Below are 16,915 nucleotides of genomic sequence, written 5' to 3' on the forward strand. Positions count from 1 at the left end.
GTCTATTCCCGGTCTTTGGGAAAAACCTTGTGCTACAAGCCGTGCTTTGTAGCGCACAACCTCGTTGTGTTCATTTCTTTTTCTGATGAAGACCCACTTATATCCCACAGGTTTTACACCTTCAGGTGTTTGGACTACTGGTCCAAAGACTTCGCGTTTCAAGAGTGAGTCCAGCTCTACTCCTATTGCCTCGTTCCACTTTGGCTAATCGTCTCTGCGTTTACATTCCGCTAGAGACCGTGGTTCGATGTCATCGTCGTATTCAGTGACGTGAACGGCAATATCGAACGCAAAGTCGTCGTCGACGACTGTGCTTTTTCTGTCCAGTACCTCCTCAGTACGTACAAAATTTAATGATGTTTCTCCTATTTGTTCCTCTTCAGGGGAATCTAGGAGGGGAGAGGAAGCTGGTCTGAGCTCAGTATCCTGTGTTGGGTTCATTTTTATTTCTCCAGGATTTTTTCTTTTACGAGGGATTTTGTCCTTCGAACCTGGTGGGCGTCCTCTTTTCAATTGAGGTACAGCCATTTCTGCTGCCGGCGGATTGCATCCATCTTTGGGGATGTCAATCCTAGCTGGCGTGTTGACAGCAGGGACGTGTGATCTGACAATCTTCTGGTTATCAGTGAATTTATCCGGAAGTAAATGTACTGTATTCTGAAGATGAAGAATCTTCAGGATCTCATCTTCACATTGACTAGTACGCGGATCATAATGAGACAAAGTCTTGGTGTTCCAAGAAATGGTCTTAGAAGCGTCAGGCTTCCTGGACTGTGTGCCAAGTTTAGGAAATGAATCCTCAACAAATTCACAATCATCAAGACGTGCTTTAAATGCGTCACCCGTCTGGGGTTCAAGGTATCTTATTATAGAGGGCGAATCAAACCCTATATAGATACCCAAACGACGCTGTGGACCCATTTTGGTCCTTTGTGGAGGAGCAATTGGGACGTAAACTGCACAACCAAACACTCTCAAATGTGAGATATTCGGAGGTGCACCATAAGCAAGCTGCATTGGTGACAAAATATGGCCACCAGAGGGCCGTATTCTGATAAGCGATGCGGCATGCAATATGGCATGACCCCAAGCCTCAACAGGCAACTGTGATTGCATCAACAATGGACGAGCAATCCATTGCAATCTCTTAATTAGAGATTCTGCTAACCCGTTCTGGGTGTGAACACGTGCTACAGGATGTTCAACTTCGATGCCAGTTGCTAGGCAATAGTCTTGAAAGACTTGTGAAGTGAATTCTCCCGCATTATCAAGACGTAATTTCTTGATTTGATTATCGGGGAAATGAGCCCGCAACTTAATAATTTGTGCCAATAGCTTTGAAAAAGCTAAGTTGCGGGTGGACAAAAGGCACACGTAAGACCACTTGGTTGATGCATCTATAAGTACCATAAAGTACCTAAATGGTCCACTTGCGGGGTGAATAGGCCCACAAATATCGCCATGTATTCTCTCCAAGAAGCTAGGAGACTCTAATCCCACTTTCAGAAGGGAAGGTCTCGTGATCAGTTTACCTTAGAAACAAGATAGACATGAGTAATCACCCTTCTGAAGAATCTTCAGGTTCTTCAGGTTGTGTCCACTTGATTGGCTCATGATGCGGTGCATCATTGCTGATCCTGGGTGACCCAGTCTGTTATGCCAAAGTTTAAATTTCGGCAAAGAATGGCACTTCTGGTGCATAATCATGTTAGCTTCTACTGGTTGAATATATGTATGATAGAGACCCGACGGGAGTCCCTTGAATCGTTCTAAGATAGTTTTTGAACCATCTTTTTGACGAGTTACATACAAATACTCATCCTCATTTATTTCATTGGTTTCTAAGTGATATCCGTTTAAACGAATATCCTTGAAACTTATGAGGTTTCTATTAGATTTCGGAGAGAATAATGCATCTTTTATTATTAGTCTCGTTTTATTTGGGAGCAATATCATTGCTTCACCAAATCCTTCTATTATATTAGATAGTCCTGAAATCGTAATTACAGGATCGTCATAATCATATAAGCTATTGAAATAGCTTCTTTCGCGAAGGATTGTGTGCGTCGAGGCACTGTCCACAAGGCACTCACACTTCATCTATAACATGAATGCAATATTTTAATCTAAAGAAAATAACTATCTTTATTGAAAAGTAAATTGCATTACATGGAAAGTAAAGAACTAAAGATGAAAGTACTATGAGAATTTAAATGCATATAAAGATAACATGGATCTAGTCGAGAAGATCATCCATTTCGAAGTCATCAGCAGTGAACTGAGTAGACGGCTGCTTTTCCACCAGATTTGTTTCAACAGGAGACTTCTGGCTCGCTAGATACAGATCTTGGAGGTGTCGCGGAGTGCGACAGTTTCTGGACCAATGTCCAGTCATGCCACATATGTGGCATTTGTCCTCCCAAGTGTTCTTGGGAATGGACGACAGCTCAGTAGTCTTCTTCTTCCACTTCTTCTTTCCCTCACTATTGCTGCTCTGGGGCGGGTTGTTTTTCTGGGGTGGACATCTGGCCTGCCACTTAGGGGCTTTCCCCTTGTTGAATTTACCTTTATGCTTTTTCTTCTGCTTCTGGGAAGAAAACATGTGAGCTTCGGGTAGAGGAGCTGAGCCTGCAGGGCGTAGGTTATGAGTGGCCAAAAGCAATTCTCTGTTTTGCTCCGCCATCAGAAGGGTGGAGTGCAATTCAGAATACTTTTTGAACTTTCGTTCGCGGTACTGTTGCATGAGGATTGCATCCTTCTCGTGGAAGGATGTGTAAGTCTTCTCCAACATGCGTTCCTCCGAAACTTCTTCACCACACAACTTCAGGCGTGAGGTGATATTATGAAGTGCTGAGTTATACTCAGCTACGGACTTAAAGTCCTGAAGTCGGAGGTTTTCCCACTCATAACGTGCACGTGGGAGGATCACATCTTTCTGATGTTTGTATCGGTCCTCAAGTGCAGTCCACAATTCCTTTGGGTCCTCTACAGTCAGGTATTCGGCCTTCAGGGTCCGATCAATATGTCTCCTGATGTAGATAATGGCTTTCGCCTTATCTATATCAGAGACGATCACTGTAGTAGCAACCTCAGCATTATTTACAGCATTACCCGTAACAGTGACCTGAGCCGATGGAGCAGGAGTTGAAATTGTGGCTAATAAGCCCTGGGCACGTAAGTGGAACTTCAGGTCCACATGCCAGCTCAAATAATTCTTGCCAGCAGCGTCAAGGACTTTGAAATCAACGCTCGCTATTTTAGCCATTTTATCTATGCATTTGAAAGACATGAATTAATAATAAGGAATTAAAAATTCATGCAATAAACATGTTGCGTGGATCAGCCCGTCACCAAAAAATAAAAAGTGTCCAAAGTCCGATTATACAGTCCAAAGATAACAAAAAACATAAAATTAAAATACAATTTGGAAAACCCTTGGGGGTCCCTGCATTTTGCAAAAATGCCTTCGTCTTCAATGGAATACACCGGTCTTTGACTTTTTACAATTATATCCTCACTACAATTTCTCTCTCAGAAGGAAAAGAAAATGCAAGGAATTTAAATTTGGTGACAAACAGGCTGATCCAAAAACCACAACATTATTTATTTAAACATCCACGCAATTTAATAATAATATATGCAACAGGCATAACAAATTTGGACAGTAAACCCTTGCTTTCTTTAAATTTTTTTTAAACTTCTTGTTGTTTCTATGCGATACTGCCTACTTAATACTTTTAATATCATGTAGAAATTGTGAGTTTGAACTTGAAAATAACAAGTGATGATTAAAAAAATAATGCAAGTGCCCTGAATGGAAACTCTGAAACAACCAAGGGTTTAGCATTCCATTAGAAAAATGTATATGTGTTTAAAGAATAGCATTAAAAACTATAGGGGCCAAATATGATTTTATGTCATGTTAACTGGACATATACAATAATACCTTGGTGTTGGTGTTACTGTTTTCTTCTCAAGAATATGTAATTTAAGAGCATTTCCCTAGCAATGGTCACTTCCGTTAATACTAAGCAAAAACCAAATAATATTCATGGTAATAGGAAGTGCTATCAGCGTAAATGTGCAAATTTAACACAATATATGAATTTTTACAAACTAGCAGAAGCCGCAGAACTTCTCGCCAGTTTCATCAACATGAGCACATAAATTTTTTTTTTGATTAGCAGGCCAAAGGCCTATGATGTATATTTATAGATAGTCAATGTGAATAGGTTGAGTACCCAAGAGTCACCCCCACTTAATGGGGTGTTACACCATCATAATGGAGTGTGAATGGAGGGATAATGAGGGGGAGGCCAAAGGCCTCCCTCATCTCATAATAACAATTAAGTTGATTCACTACCTACAAAACTATGGTAAACAGAATCCAAGTGATGTTCATGATGCATTTTAAGCTTCACTTTTGGACCACATTAGGCAATGATGGGGCTGATATGCACGCAACTAATATAAATCGAAACAGATGGATTATTTAAATGACACTAGTCACAAATATATAAATATAGTATATGAGAACAATCACTCCAAGATATCCTAGACATGCAATAATTTAATATATCCTTCTCATGATCCGTGTGAAGAACAGAAACAAAGGTTTGTGAAAGAAGAGGATAATAATCTCTTTCGGCAATTTGCAATTTGAAAGGATCCTTTTACACACCAACCTCCACATTCTATAATTTCTCAATTTAAAAGCTAGATCCTTAAAGACCCAAAAGTCCATTACATGTCATATTGGGCGTAGAGTCACGCTCTCACGCCGCGGAAGCGATATCACCTGAGAGAGAGCCCTGACTTTCGTTTTCGCAAAAACACAAGTCAACCTTTATATTCTTGTTTCTCAAAGGAAACTAGAATAGAAGGTGAAATACTCAATAAAGTGAGGTATACACTCTTCTTCTCAACAGTTCTAGGACTGAATGTCGAGGGAACCAACAAGCAATAGTCAACTCTTGTTCCAGCTCAACCTCTCATCAGTTCTAGGACTGACTTGTCGAGGGAACCTACAAGCAATACCAACTCATAGTAAAAGGCGAGACAACAGATTTACGTGGTTCGACAAACTTGCCTACGTCCATGGGAGGAGGGGTTCACTATGAAGAAAATACTAAACTTATACAAGCTCTCTTTTCCTCACTCTTCTCTTTTCCTCCACTCTAGATTTTTCCCCACACCCCACCTCTCTTCACTACCTCTCCTATTTATAGGAGAAGAGGGATGTGTGCCTTGCTGGAACCAGCTCACCAAGGAGAGCACGGAAGGGCTATAGGGGGGCTGTGAGCATGGGAGCAATGTACTTGTGTCCTCCCATGCTTGTTTCCACTCACAACATGGGCCACTCACCTCACAATTCTCCACCTCATTCATCATTTGATAAACCTCAAATTTTGGACGATCACCAGAAGAACCCTACGAGCATCACCAGAGAGTTCTATAATTATTCACCAGGCCAAACCAGGGGGCTGTGAGCATGGGAGCAATGTACTTGTGTCCTCCCATGCTTGTTTCCACTCACAACATGGGCCACTCACCTCACAATTCTCCACCTCATTCATCATTTGATAAACCTCAAATTTTGGACGATCACCAGAAGAACCCTACGAGCATCACCAGAGAGTTCTATAATTATTCACCAGGCCAAACCAGCTACGCCACTGAACCGCGGCTGCCTACGTACCCTCAACCGAAATCAAGCTAACCGTAGTTCTACAACTATTCACCAACATAGTCTCCACCACACCCCATTACCGCCCCGCAGGGCCATGCCCTCACGGAAAAATCAACACGGGCTGATATGAAGCAAGTCCAAGCAATATTGGAACTTGCTGCCTGCCACCATCTTGGTTAATATGTCTGCGAGATTATCATTCGTGTGCACCTTCATGAGAGAAATATCACCTTCCTCTATGACATCCCGCACAAAATGATATCTGACGTCGATATGCTTGGTACGAGCATGGTGAACTTGATTCTTCGCTAAGTGAATCACACTTTGACTGTCACACCACAAGTTCACGCTCTCCTGCTCAATCCCCAAATCGTCTAGAAGACCCCACAGCCACAATGCTTCTTTAACTCCCTCCGCCATGGCCATGTACTCGGTCTCTATAGTAGAAAGTGCCACTATAGCCTGTAACATCGATCGCCAACTAACTGGAGCCCTATGTATCCTGAATACATAACTAGTAGTAGATCACCGTCTACCTAGACCGCCCACATAATCTGAGTCCACAAACCCATCGATCTGACATGTATCTCCACCAAAACACAGACCTGTATCTGCAGTACCTTTTAAGTACCTCAGGACCCATTTCACCGCTTCCCAGTGCACCTTTCCCGGATTCACCATGAATCTGCTGCCAACACTAACCGCCTGTGAAATATCAGGGCGTGTAAACACCATTGCATACATTAAGCTGCCAACTGCACTAGCATAAGGGACACGCTCCGTGTGTGTCTTATCTTTCGCTGTAGTGTGGGAGATTGTTTACCAGAGAGCCTAAAATGTGGAGCCAATGGAGTCACCACCGGCTTAGCACTTTGCATTCCGAACCTTACGATTACCCGCTCAATGTAGCCCTTCTGGCTCAAGAACAATCGCCGATTCGCCCGCTCTCTTTTAATCTCCATACCCAGTATTTTCCTTGCAGCGCCCATGTCCTTCATCTCAAACTCTTTACCAAGTTAAGATTTCAGCCTATCTATCTCTACCTTGCTCTTAGAAGTAATAAATATGTCATCCACATACAAAATGAGATAGATATAATCACCTCCACGAAGCTTCCGAATATGGACACAACAGTCATAATCGCTTCTGGAGAATCCATGCTTTAGCATGAAGGAGTCAAATCGCTTGTACCACTGCCGAGGAGATTGTTTCAATCCATAAAGTGATCGCTTGTACCACTGCCGAGGAGATTGTTTCAATCCATAAAGTGATTTCCTCAAGCGACATACATGATTCTCCTTATCCTCAACCTTGTAACCCTCAGATCAATCCATAAAGTGATTTCCTCAAGCGACATACATGATTCTCCTTATCCTCAACCTTGTAACCCTCAGACTGATGCATATAGATTTCCTCCTCCATGTCTCCGTGCAAGAAGGTCGTTTTGACATCAAGTTGTTCCAACTCAAGATCACCATGAGCAACTGATGCAGCATAAACATGTACCAAAAAGGTTGCAAGTGCACAACCGTGTCAAGTTATAGTATAAAGATATCGATCCCACGAGGAAGGTGTTTTGTAGGAGAAAATATAAAATCGGTTCTTATGTTGTGTGCGTGACAAATAAGATTGATGAGTGAATGTGATTGTGAAGAGATTGAGAGAGTGAAAATGGTGTGTAAATAAGTGCAAAATGTAAGTGAGAGTGGAATTGAAAAAGAATGAGTATGATCAATAAGGTAAGAAGGAAAAATGAATAAAATCAAGAACAAAATAAAAAAAATCAAGAATGAAGAACAAAATTCTAGAATAAAAGAAAATACAAGAAATTAAGATGGTGGATTCAATTGTAGATATGAGTAATCTAAAATTGAACCCACTTCTTAGAAAAGGGTGATTCCCTAGAGGGTTCTAGCCTAAAGGCGAATCAAACAAAATAAAAATAAACAAAAAGAAAAACTAAACCGAAGAGGGTTCTAGCCTCAAGGTGAATAGTATAAGAAATTAAAATCTAACTACAAAATAAATTGTAAAATCTAAACTACAAAATAAAATTACAAGAATTAAATGCAAGAAAATAAATTTATTCTATAAGCATGAAATAAATCTAAGGCAAGAGGGTTCTAGCCTCTTGGCTATTTAACAAGAAAATAAAATCTAACTACAAGCATAGAAATAAATCTAAACTAATAAGCAATAAAAAAGAAATAAAAGAGAAAAAAAAGGAAGAAATGCAAACCTTCAAATAATTTTTCATCTTCATCTTTATCTTCATCATCCAACAAAGAGAAGAAGAAAAAAAATTTAAAGTGGTGAAAAAATTATTAATATTAATTGCAACAAAAAGTTATAATTTTGGAAGGCCTTCTCAATTAAGAGTAGCACTCCTCTTCAAAAGGAGTTACAAAAATTTTCACACCTCTAACCCCTCACTCTCTACCCCTATTTATAGTAAACATCAGTGAATGAGAGCCATTGGATTGAAATCTTATCCAAAAATAACAAATTTCAGCCTTAGATTCGTAACTAACTGCCCAGTATATCGATGCATCGATGCCTGCCCTTCTCCTTTTGCTGTCCGCAGATTCTTCTTGTTATTTGCTTTTGGGCTTTGGACATTGGCTTTTCTTAGACTCTTGGGCTTGGGCTTTGATTTATTTCTTCATTAAATACTTGAAAGAATTCATTGGGCTTCATGGCTTCATTTCTTCATTAAATCAAGGGCTTTTTGTTGAGAGATTGGAGTTTGAGATTTATTCTTCATTAACCTGTAATTAAAGATAAGAACAATTATTAGTAGTATATTTATTCATATAAAATAGATAATGAGGGTATAAAATTGTAATCAAATGTGATTATCAAATACCCCCACACCTAAACTTTTGCTAGTTCTCTAGCAAAGAAAGAAAACTGAAAGAAAACCTAACTCACTTTCGTAGGAATTGCGGTTGTATTTAGCGCATACAACAAGCCTTTAAACCCCTAGGTTACCCTAGTGGACGAGTTGTAGTCTCGTGAGGGTTTGCAGTGAATATACCCACAAAATTCGGTCAACTTGCCAAATTAAAGAAGTCAGTAAATAACTAAATTCACTTGATAACTTTTAGATAATCTAATTGGAGCCAGTTATCACTCAAGAAAACATTTTTATATATAACTCTAAGGTATATTTTTAAGAAAATCTTCTCATTGTAGCAATACAAAACCAAGCCAAACTTAGAAATTTAATTTAAAAGTTTTAAAAAGAACATGCTAACTCTTTGTTTTAAATAATTTTCAAGTTGCTTGATTTAAAATATTTTCCAAGACCATATATACAACTATAAAACATTTATTAGTTTTTTTAATAATTTTTTTACTCTTTCTTCCTTGGTGATTTTTTCTACTTTAACGGGCTTTCTAAGTGACCATTTAATGAGTTTTAGGCCAATGGATCCCAACCCAAATAGGCTTAGGTCATTAAGTATGGAAATACTCCTTGGGCTTAATTACTCGGTCAGCTTAGGCTTTATAAGATAGAATCACCTTGAATTCAAGAGTTTTTTTTTTGTGCCCATTTTTCGCACTCTTCTTTTGTAATTTTTTTTTTGTATATGTATATATATTTTGAAAAATATGTAAATCAAGACACTTTGAAAAATTATTTTCAACTCTAAGTTAGGCATGCAAAAATTTCATTATTTTAAATAAAAGTCCAAGTTAAGGCTTAAGTAAAGTATACTACTTTGAAAATCATTTCTTAAGAAATTTATTTAGAGTTATCATAAAAGATGAACTTAAGTAAATAACCAATTAGGGATTAGAAAATTTTAAATTTATCAAATAAATCAATTATTACATAACTCTATCAATTTGGCAAGTGACGATATTTTTATAATTTTTTAAAGAAAAAGGGGGAAAAAACAAAAATGTAACTAAAAATATAAAATAAAGAGAAAAAATAACTAATTCCCACCCCCACACCTAAATTTTGCATTGTCCTCAATGCAACTCTATGATGCATAAAGTAAAGCAGATAAGAAGTGAAGCACTTACATTTGGTCGGCTGATAAAAATCTGCAATTACCTTTTGTCTGAGGAGGATGAAATAAAAAAATTATTCTTTTTTTTCTTCTTTTTTTTCTTTTTTTTCTTCTTTTTTTTCTTTTTTTAACAACTGAACAAGAAACTCTCAAATGAGAGAAGAATAAATTCTTTTTATTATTCTGAAATAAACAAAATAAACAATGTAAAATAAAATATTCAACATGAAGAGCTCGTATTCTACATTGATTCCTGTTCTACATTGAATCCTACCTTACTGTTGAAAATTCTTCCCCGGATTTTAAACAAATTCAGAATGATATAATCAATAATGTGAATTTCCAAGCATTTCGGGGTGTTCAATAATTCTTGCACAAAGGTAAGGTAGGTATTATTGGTGTCATGCATTTTACATTTCTTAAAGAACTTAGACTCTTGTACTTTGAAGTTTTGTTTTCTAACAACCAATTCTTCTGTGAAGTTCTGAAAATTTGGTTGTTGATTATTCTTCAAGAATCTAAGTTCATCAAGAAAGAGTTCTTCAAAATTTAATTCAAAGCAGCACATGTTTAACACAGTTTTATTATTCTCAAGGACCTGATCTGCTTCTTCTAAAAACTCTAACTCTTCATCAAAAATTTCCTCAAAACTCAAATCAGACTCTTCTTCTTCTTCTTCTTCTCCTGATCTTTCCTGAATGTAATTTATTTCTAAGAATCTAAGTTCATCAAGAAAGAGTTCTTCAAAATTTAATTCAAAGCAGCACATGTTTAACACAGTTTTATTATTCTCAAGGACCTGATCTGCTTCTTCTAAAAACTCTAACTCTTCATCAAAATTTTTCTCAAAACTCAAATCAGACTCTTCTTCTTCTTCTTCTGATCTTTTCTGAATGTAGTTTATTTCTAGAGACTGATTATTTGGTTGGTCCCCTGGATTAAAAATGTTAAGATCAGCAGTCAAATTTCCAAAGGACAGCTTTATTTGACCAGTTCTACAGTTGATGAGAGCATTAGAAGTGGCTAAGAACGGTCGTCCTAAGATGACAGGTGTCTGTCCTTTGGGATTAGAAACAGGCTGTGTTTCCAAGACTACAAAATCTACTGGAAAAATAAAATCTCCAACCTTAATCAGAACATCCTCTAACTCACCCATAGGGACCTTGACAGATCTATCAGCCAACTGTAAGGTGCATTTGGTTGGGTTCAGTACACCTAGACCTAATTGCTGGTAGACTGAATATGGAAGCAAATTGACACTGGCCCCTAAGTCTAACAACGCCTTATCAATGTGAGTATTCCCAATGATACATGAAATGATGGGGGGAACCTGGATCTTTACGTTTCAAAGGTATGAGATTTGATAGCATTTTACTGATATTGGCGGCTAAAAAGACTTTCTTTGGAACATTTATTCACCTCTTCTTAGTGCACAATTCTTTTAAAAATTTAGCATAAGATGGAATTTGTTCAATTACATCTAAGAGAGGAATGTTGACCTTAACCTGCTTGAATGTCTCTAGGATTTTCTCCTCCTGAGGAGAGTGTTTCCTAGACCTGAGTCTATCTGGAAAGGGAGCAACCGGTCTAAATCTATCAAAAGCAGGCTCAGGTTCGGGTTCAGGTTCTTGGTCATCTGAGGGGAGTGATTGTTGAATAGATTCATCAGAAGGAGAAGGAGAAGGAATTTGTACAGGATCAAGAGTTTGACTTGGAGGAGTTCTCACTTGATTATCGACCTGTCTACCTGACCGAAGTGAATGGATTGCATTCACTTGAGCTTCATAGGATGAACTGCATCCTGTGTTATTAGGGTTGACCACGGGTTGACTCGGAAATTTTCCTTTCTCTCTTTCGTGTACAAGTGTATTACAAGTGAATCCTCACAATTAAGCACAAGATAAATCAATTGATTGTTCTCTAAATAAGGTGAGAACTCAATTAAGCACAACTCTTAGTCACTAATCTCACAACCCAAAATTATACGATGAATGTAAATACAATAAGCTCAATAGGTTGTGTGTGAACAAAGAGATAATAAAATCAACTAAACTCAATATGAACACTAGCTTAATAAAAAGATAATCAAACAATATAAAATATGAAGCTAGATTGAGTTTAGAAAACTTCTCAATAGATCAAGAGTGGAAGGAGAAGAGTTGGATGCTCAAACACCAATAGATGATCTCCTCAAGCTCTTGTGGAAGTGATTCTCAAAACCAAAACACTCAAATGCTTAAAAGCTTATAAACACACTTAAAGCAAACATAAACCCTTGATTAAAACTTTCTTAAACTTGTTTTTAAACTCTCTTAATCAGTTGAAAAGACATCAGCAATGGGGTATATATACCCACTAGAAATCTCAGCAAAAACCCCCAAAACAAAATGACCAAAAACCCCAGCAAACAGCTTAGAGAAAGAGCCGTTAAAAGACCGAAAATCCTGTCGGTCGACCGATGAGAGCAAAAACACGAAGAAAACGTTCTGGACCATCGTCGGTCGACCGGAAATTCTGTCGGTCGACCGATTTGAGCTCTCGGTCGACCGGACCGGTCTACCGACGATTCTCTGGAAAAATACTGACGAATGGTCAATTGACCAGTCGACCGTACCGGTCGACCGAAAACTGACATTCCAGAAAAAATCGGATTTAGAGCTGATTTTAAAACACTGTTTAAAAATATCAAATAAATTCCAAAAAATGTAAAACTTTGGGGAATGATTGTAGACATGATAATAAACATGCTACAATGACTGGTTTCGAAAAAAGGACTTCCCAAATGAAAAATATCATCATTTTACAAAATAGTCCAAAACATGAAAACCTGAAAATTGATATTTTGATATTTTGACTTAAACAACATTTTGAAACCTTATGAAATGATTGTATAGACTTGATAAAAGATATAACATGTTGTTATGAAGTCTATAATCTAGAAATACAATATTTTCATAAATTTGCATATTCTATGCAATATATTCAAAACACTAAATATGATTTCATTAAATATAAGCTTGTTAAAGGTGAAATCATATATAGGCATATAAACATGAAACAAAATAGTATTTTCCAATTATTCATTTGTTTCATATATAAACTCAAAAATTATTAAACCAAAAACATATATGTATATATATAACTGTATATATACAAAACCAAAACCAAAGCGTGTATGTGTGTGTATGATTGAGCTTAAAGTACTAACACACATAATGTAAAACCTAAAACTACATTACCCAAGCAATCTTGATCTTCAATTAAGCTTGACTTGGTACACTTGCGGATGAAGTTTGAACTTGGATCTTGAACTTTGAATAGCAAGGCTTCAACCCGACATTCCGCCAACCTCCATTTGATATCGTCGTTATGGCGCAATCCATCTATCCTCCAACAACGTTGTTTGTCTACAAAACATAGGAATGCACAAACACTAGACAAACAACATTAGTGAAAAATTGTTTGTTAAACATCATCAAAACAAGAAGGCCAACACAGAAGGAGAAGGAGAAGGAATTTGTACAGGATCAAGAGTTTGACTTGGAGGAGTTCTTACTTGATTATCAACCTGTCTACCTGACCGAAGTGAATGGATTGCATTCACTTGGGCTTCATAGGATGAACTGCATCCTGTGTTCTTAGGGTTAACCACGGGTTGACTTGAAAATTTTCCTTTCTCTCTTTCACTCACGGCACTACCTAGTTGACCAAGTTGGGATTCCAATCTAGCTATAGCTTGAGTGTTGGAGTTGAGCATTTGTCCAGTGGATTGCATGAAGGAATTCAGAGTGCTAGACGTTTGAGTCAACATATTCGTGGTTTGAGTGGAGGCCTTAATTATGGTTTCCAAACCCCTTTCCAAGACGTTGAGACGTTTATCCTGGATCTGGATTGTGAGGAGTTTGAATTACAGCTTGATGAGGAGGAGACTGATTTTGATACGGCAGATTGGGTTGTTGAAATTGTGAATGAGAATTGAATGGAACTGTGTTTCCCCTAGGAAAATGTTGGGTCGAAGCGGGAGTGGAGTTTTGAGTTCCGGGAGAATTTCCTTGATTCCATGCAAAGTTGGGATGATTTCTCCAACCTGGATTGTAGGTTGGAGAAAATGGATCATTTTTAGGGTGCTGGAATGTAGCGTTCATCTGTTCTAATGAATGATTGTTTCCTAAGAGAGGGCATTCCTCTGAAACGTGAGTAGGAGACTGACAATTATAACATCCTGAGGCAGAAACATGATTGATTTGAGCTGGAGCTCGTTCCTTAATTTCTAAAGCTTCTAACCTCCGTAGAATCGTCGCCATCTTCGCTTCAGAAGCAATGTTTGACTCTAAGGAAAGACCACAAGACTTAGATTGGGAAACCCTATCATCGCAGTGTTCCCATTGCATTGTTTTTTCAGAAAGGCTCTCCAAAAACTTCCAAGCTTCATCAGCGTTTTTCCTCATAAAATCCCCGTGGCACATTGATTCTAAGAAAGTTTTTGCAAAATAATCTAATCCCTCATAAATTATTTGGCACAATCGCCATTTTTCTAAACCGTGATAAGGACATTGGATGAGAAGATCTTTAAATCGGTCAAAATACTTCCAAAAAGGTTTTCCCGGGATAATTTTAAAGTTTTGAATGCTGTTCCTAAGCTTTATCGTTTTATGAATAGGGAAAAAATTCTTAAGAAAAACAGTGACAAATTCATCCCAAGTTGAGATGGAATTTGTTGGTAAGCTGTACATCTATTTTTTAGCTTTATCCTTAAGAGCAAATGTAATAAATCTAAGTTTGATCGCATCTTCGTTTAATTCTCTTATTTTAATCATAATACACACTTCCTCAAATTCCGAAATAAAAATATATGCATCTTCTGTTTCATTACCAAGGAATTTGGAAAGCATGTTTATGTATTGCGGTCTAAGCTTAAAATTTATTCCATTTGTTTCGGGGAGCCTAATACACGAAGGGATCGTATTCCTAATGGGATAGCACATATCATGAAGAACGGGTGGATTAGGATGCTCCATTTCTATGATTGGTTCAAAGCGAATTAATCGACGTGTATTATCCCTAATCCACTGTTGCATACACCAAAACTATTTCTTTTTATATTTTTTTTATAAAGAAAGAGAAAAAAGAAAAAAAATAGTTTTTTTATGAGAAGAAAAAAAATAGAGAAAACCTAACTAAAACAAATCAAAGCAATCACTTTTCAATCACTCTAATTCTAGGGTTTAGCCTAACTCAACTAGACCAGCTCCTAACCAAAAACTCCTACAGTGAAAAGATTAAAGTTTTACTCAGGTAGTTAGCCAGGTAAGGATAGTACTAGAGGGTGATCAGAGATCAATTAAGTACCACGTTCCTTACGGAGCGCTTTACGCAACCCCTAAACCTTACCTTAGACACCAACTAATCTGAGAAAACTTAAACCGGTTCACTTAAGGATTTCTTGTTCCTTATTGAGATCGAATCCTAGGGGCCAACGTCTAATGAGTTTTATTAGGTTTGGGTTTGTGGAGTGAGGAATTAGTGATTTTTGGGCTAAGGAATGGGTGATGAAATCCCTCACCTTATCTTGATTATGGGGTTTTGCCCTTAAAAATATTTTTAAGTATGTGCCAAATCAAGATGCTCAAATCACTTGGTGAATTCCTACTATCAATATGAAATGCAACCCTATGAATTAAAAGCAACTAAAAAGGATGGAAAAGAAAAATCTTTTTTTTAATTAGGGTTAACAATCAAACAAATGAGAAGGGGGGATTTGTTTGAATTTATTATCTTGTTAGTAAATGTCAAAGTGAAGGGTGAATTTTATTATGGTCAACGGAAATAAATTTTTTTTTAAGATCCTAATTGTCACTAATTGTGAGAAACTAACTAAAGGTGTGGAATTGAAAATATAAGGAAGAAGACTTACCACAAGCGAATATCCAATTCCTCAATCTCCAATTCTTGATCTTTAATCTCCAAGTAGTTCTTTCACAATAAACACACAAGTTAAAGAACCAAAATAATTAAAACCTACTTAAGCACCTTCCCCGGCAACGGCGCCAAAAACTTGATGCGGCATAAACATGTACCAAAAAGGTTGCAAGTGCACAACCGTGTCAAGTTATAGTATAAAGATATCGATCCCACAAGGAAGGTGTTTTGTAGGAGAAAATATAAAATCGGTTCTTATGTTGTGTGCGTGACAATTAAGATTGATGAGTGAATGTGATTGTGAAGAGATTGAGAGAGTAAAAATGGTGTGTAAATAGGTGCAAAGTGTAAGTGAGAGTGGAATTGAAAAAGAATGAGTATGATCAATAAGGTGAGAAGGAAAAATGAATAAAATCAAGAACAAAATAAAAAAAAACCAAGAATGAAGAATAAAATTCTAGAATAAAAGAAAATACAAGAAATTAAGATGGTGGATTCAATTGTAGATATGAGTAATCTAAAATTGAACCCACTTCTTAGAAAATGGTGATTCCCTAGAGGGTTCTAGCCTAAAGGCGAATCAAACAAAATAAAAATAAACAAAAAGAAAAACTAAACCTAAGAGGGTTCTAGCCTTAAGGTGAATAGTGTAAGAAATTAAAATCTAACTACAAAATAAATTACAAAATCTAAACTACAAAATAAAATTACAAGAATTAAATACAAGAAAATAAATCTATTCTATAAGCATGAAATAAATCTAAGGCAAGAGGGTTCTAGCCTCTTGGCTATTTAACAAAAAAATAAAATCTAACTACAAGCATAGAAATAAATCTAAACTAATAAGCAATAAAAAAAAGAAAAAAAAGGAAGAAATGCAAACCTTCAAATAATTTTTCATCTTCATCTTTATCTTCATCATCTAACAAAGAGAAGAAGAGAAAAAATTTAAAGTGGTAAAAAAATTATTATTATTAATTGTAACAAAAAGTTACAATTTTGGAAGACCTTCTTAATTAAGAGTAGTCCTCCTCTCCAAAAGGAGTTATAAAAATTTTCACACCTCTAACCACCCACTCTCTACCCCTATTTATCGTAAACATCAGTGAATGAGAGCCATTAGATTGAAATCTTATCCAAAAACAATAAATTTCAGCCTTAGATTTGTAACTAACTGCCTAGTATATCGATGCAGGCATCGATGCTGGCATCGATGCCTACCCTTCTCCTTTTTCTGTCCGCAAATTCTTCTTGTTATTTGCTTTTGGGCTTTGGACATTGGCTT

General features: G+C 37.0%; 1 protein-coding gene across 1 annotated transcript; it reads right to left on the reverse strand.

Moving 5' to 3' along the window:
- On the reverse strand, window positions 2,237-6,160 carry LOC109846619. The gene is made up of 2 exons (XM_020415866.1): window positions 6,013-6,160; window positions 2,237-3,270 (listed from the first exon to the last, which is right to left on the reverse strand). The coding sequence occupies exons 1-2, from the start codon at window positions 6,158-6,160 to the stop codon at window positions 2,237-2,239; spliced, it is 1,182 nt and encodes a 393-aa protein (XP_020271455.1).

This window comes from Asparagus officinalis, chromosome 7 (assembly GCF_001876935.1).
Source record: "Asparagus officinalis chromosome 7, Aspof.V1, whole genome shotgun sequence".
Classification (NCBI taxonomy): Eukaryota; Viridiplantae; Streptophyta; class Magnoliopsida; order Asparagales; family Asparagaceae; genus Asparagus; species Asparagus officinalis.